General features: G+C 41.8%; 1 protein-coding gene across 1 annotated transcript; it reads right to left on the bottom strand.

Moving 5' to 3' along the window:
* Window positions 1–1,067: 1,067 nt before the first annotated feature.
* EMWEY_00052300 (NAC domain containing protein, putative) lies at window positions 1,068–1,670 on the bottom strand (the record flags this gene model as incomplete). The annotated part of the gene is made up of 1 exon (XM_013477519.1): window positions 1,068–1,670. One exon carries the CDS (start codon window positions 1,668–1,670, stop codon window positions 1,068–1,070), a length of 603 nt encoding a protein of 200 aa, XP_013332973.1.
* Between the last annotated feature and the right edge of the window lie 326 nt (window positions 1,671–1,996).

Genomic DNA, 1,996 nt, shown 5'->3' with positions numbered 1-1,996 from the left:
TTATTTAATAAATAATAAATATATTTAATTTAATTAATTTAATTAATTAAATAATAATTAGTTTGTCTTCTTTTCCTCATTAAACCCCATGAACTCCCGGGTGTATAGGCAGCTAATAATATTTTATTTATATTTTATTTCTTCTTATTTATTTATTTAATTTATTAAATAAATAAATATAATTTTATTTGTTTTTTTATTCTGCATATATTATACATTATAATAGTATATGTATACATTTACGTATATACATAATATACATATACTATGTATATGTATATGTACGTATACGCATACGTATACGTATACGTATACGTATACGTATTTATTTCTTATAAGAAAATACCTATATAAGATTACCTCCCTAACTAATAGTAACTTAGCTACGTAGCTAGCTAGCTAGCTAGCTAACTAACTACCTATATATCTAGTTATCTAGTTAACTAATTACCTAGCTATTTAGTTACTTAATTACCTACCCAGCTAATTAGCTAGCTAGCTAGCTAGCCACCTAGCTAGCTAGCTAGCTAGCCAGCTAATTAGTTGGACATCAGCAAACTTAAAACAGCAAAACAAGTCTAAGAAACTCTTAACATCACCTGCTGCTGCTGCTGCTGCTGCTGCTGCTGCTGCTGCTGCTGCAGCACAAGCAGCTGCAGCTGCCAGCATGCAACAGCTGCCATTATATAGCACTGCTACTACTGCTGCTGCTGCAGCATTTGCTGCTGCTGCTGCTGCTGTTGCTGTTGCACTTTATCTGTTGCTGCTGGTGCTGCAGCAGCCGCTGCGTGTCTCTAGCCTGTCCATCATGTTTGCTGCTGTTGCTGCTTCTGCTGTTGCTGCTGCTGCTGTTGCTATTAATGGTATTTTGTTGCAGTAGCCGCAGCAGCAGCAGCAATTGCTGCTGCTGCTGCTGCTGCTGCAGCAATATAGCTATATCTCATGATACATCTATCCAATTACATCTCCATCTGCTGCTGCAGCTGCTGCGGCAGCTGCTGCTGCAGCACCACCACCTGCTGCTGCTGCTGCTGCTGCTGCTGCTGCTGCTGTTGCTGCTGCTGGATTTATTCTTTTGCTGCAGCCTCGAAGTTTTCAACAAGAGAAGGTACATCATCATCACTAGTGTCTGCCTTTTTGTCTCCTTTTTTGTCTCCTTTTTTATCTCCTTTATTTATTACATTAAGTATATTACTTGGATCTATATTAAGTGCAGCAGCAATGTCTGCTGCTGCCTCTGTATTATTACCTGCTGCTGCTGCAGCAGCAGCAACAACTGCAGCAGCTCTTGATGTTGCAGATAATGTATTATTTATACCTCCTTTTTCTTCACCTCCTGCTGCTGCTCCTGTTGCTGCTGCTGCTCCTGTTAATACATACATATTTGCTGTTGGGGCTGCATGCACTTTGGGGCTTTTAAAGGAAATAGTTGTACCATTTGCATGCAGCAGGTGTACCTCCTCTACACCAAACACAGCAGCAGCACCAATTTTCTTTATTGTTTGCTGCAGTTTCTTCTCCTCTCCTCCTGCTGCTGCTGCTGCTCCTGCTGCTCCCCCTCTATGTGTCTTTGCTGCCTTCCTTCTTGCTGTCCCTTTTCCTCCTAATTGCTGCGATGCTCTTAGTCTTGCCCTTGCTGCTATTATAGCAGGGCTTAGTTCTTCCTCCATCGTCATCATAGCAGCAGCAGCAGCAACAGCAGCAGCAGCTAGTGTACTAGCAGCAGCAGCAGCAGCTGATGCGGGGGGGTTAGAGGTTTAACGGTGGTGTTGCAGCAACCGCAGCAAATACAGCAACTATACACTTATACGTGCTGCTGCTGCTACTGCTGTTTATGTTGCTGCTGCTGTTGCTGTTACTGCTGCTGCTGCTGCTGCGTGCGGAGATGCAGCAGCAATAGGGAAGAAGAAGCAAGGGTGGTGGGGAAGGGGAGAAGCAACAGCAAAAAAAAGAAAAGAAAAAGAAATAAAAGAAAATAAACAAAAGAAAGAAATAT

Source organism: Eimeria maxima, genomic scaffold (assembly GCF_000499605.1).
Source record: "Eimeria maxima Weybridge genomic scaffold, Emw_scaff1405, whole genome shotgun sequence".
NCBI classification, from domain to species: domain Eukaryota; phylum Apicomplexa; class Conoidasida; order Eucoccidiorida; family Eimeriidae; genus Eimeria; species Eimeria maxima.
Note: the sequence above shows the minus strand (reverse complement) of the source record. Positions and strands in the feature narration are given on the sequence as shown.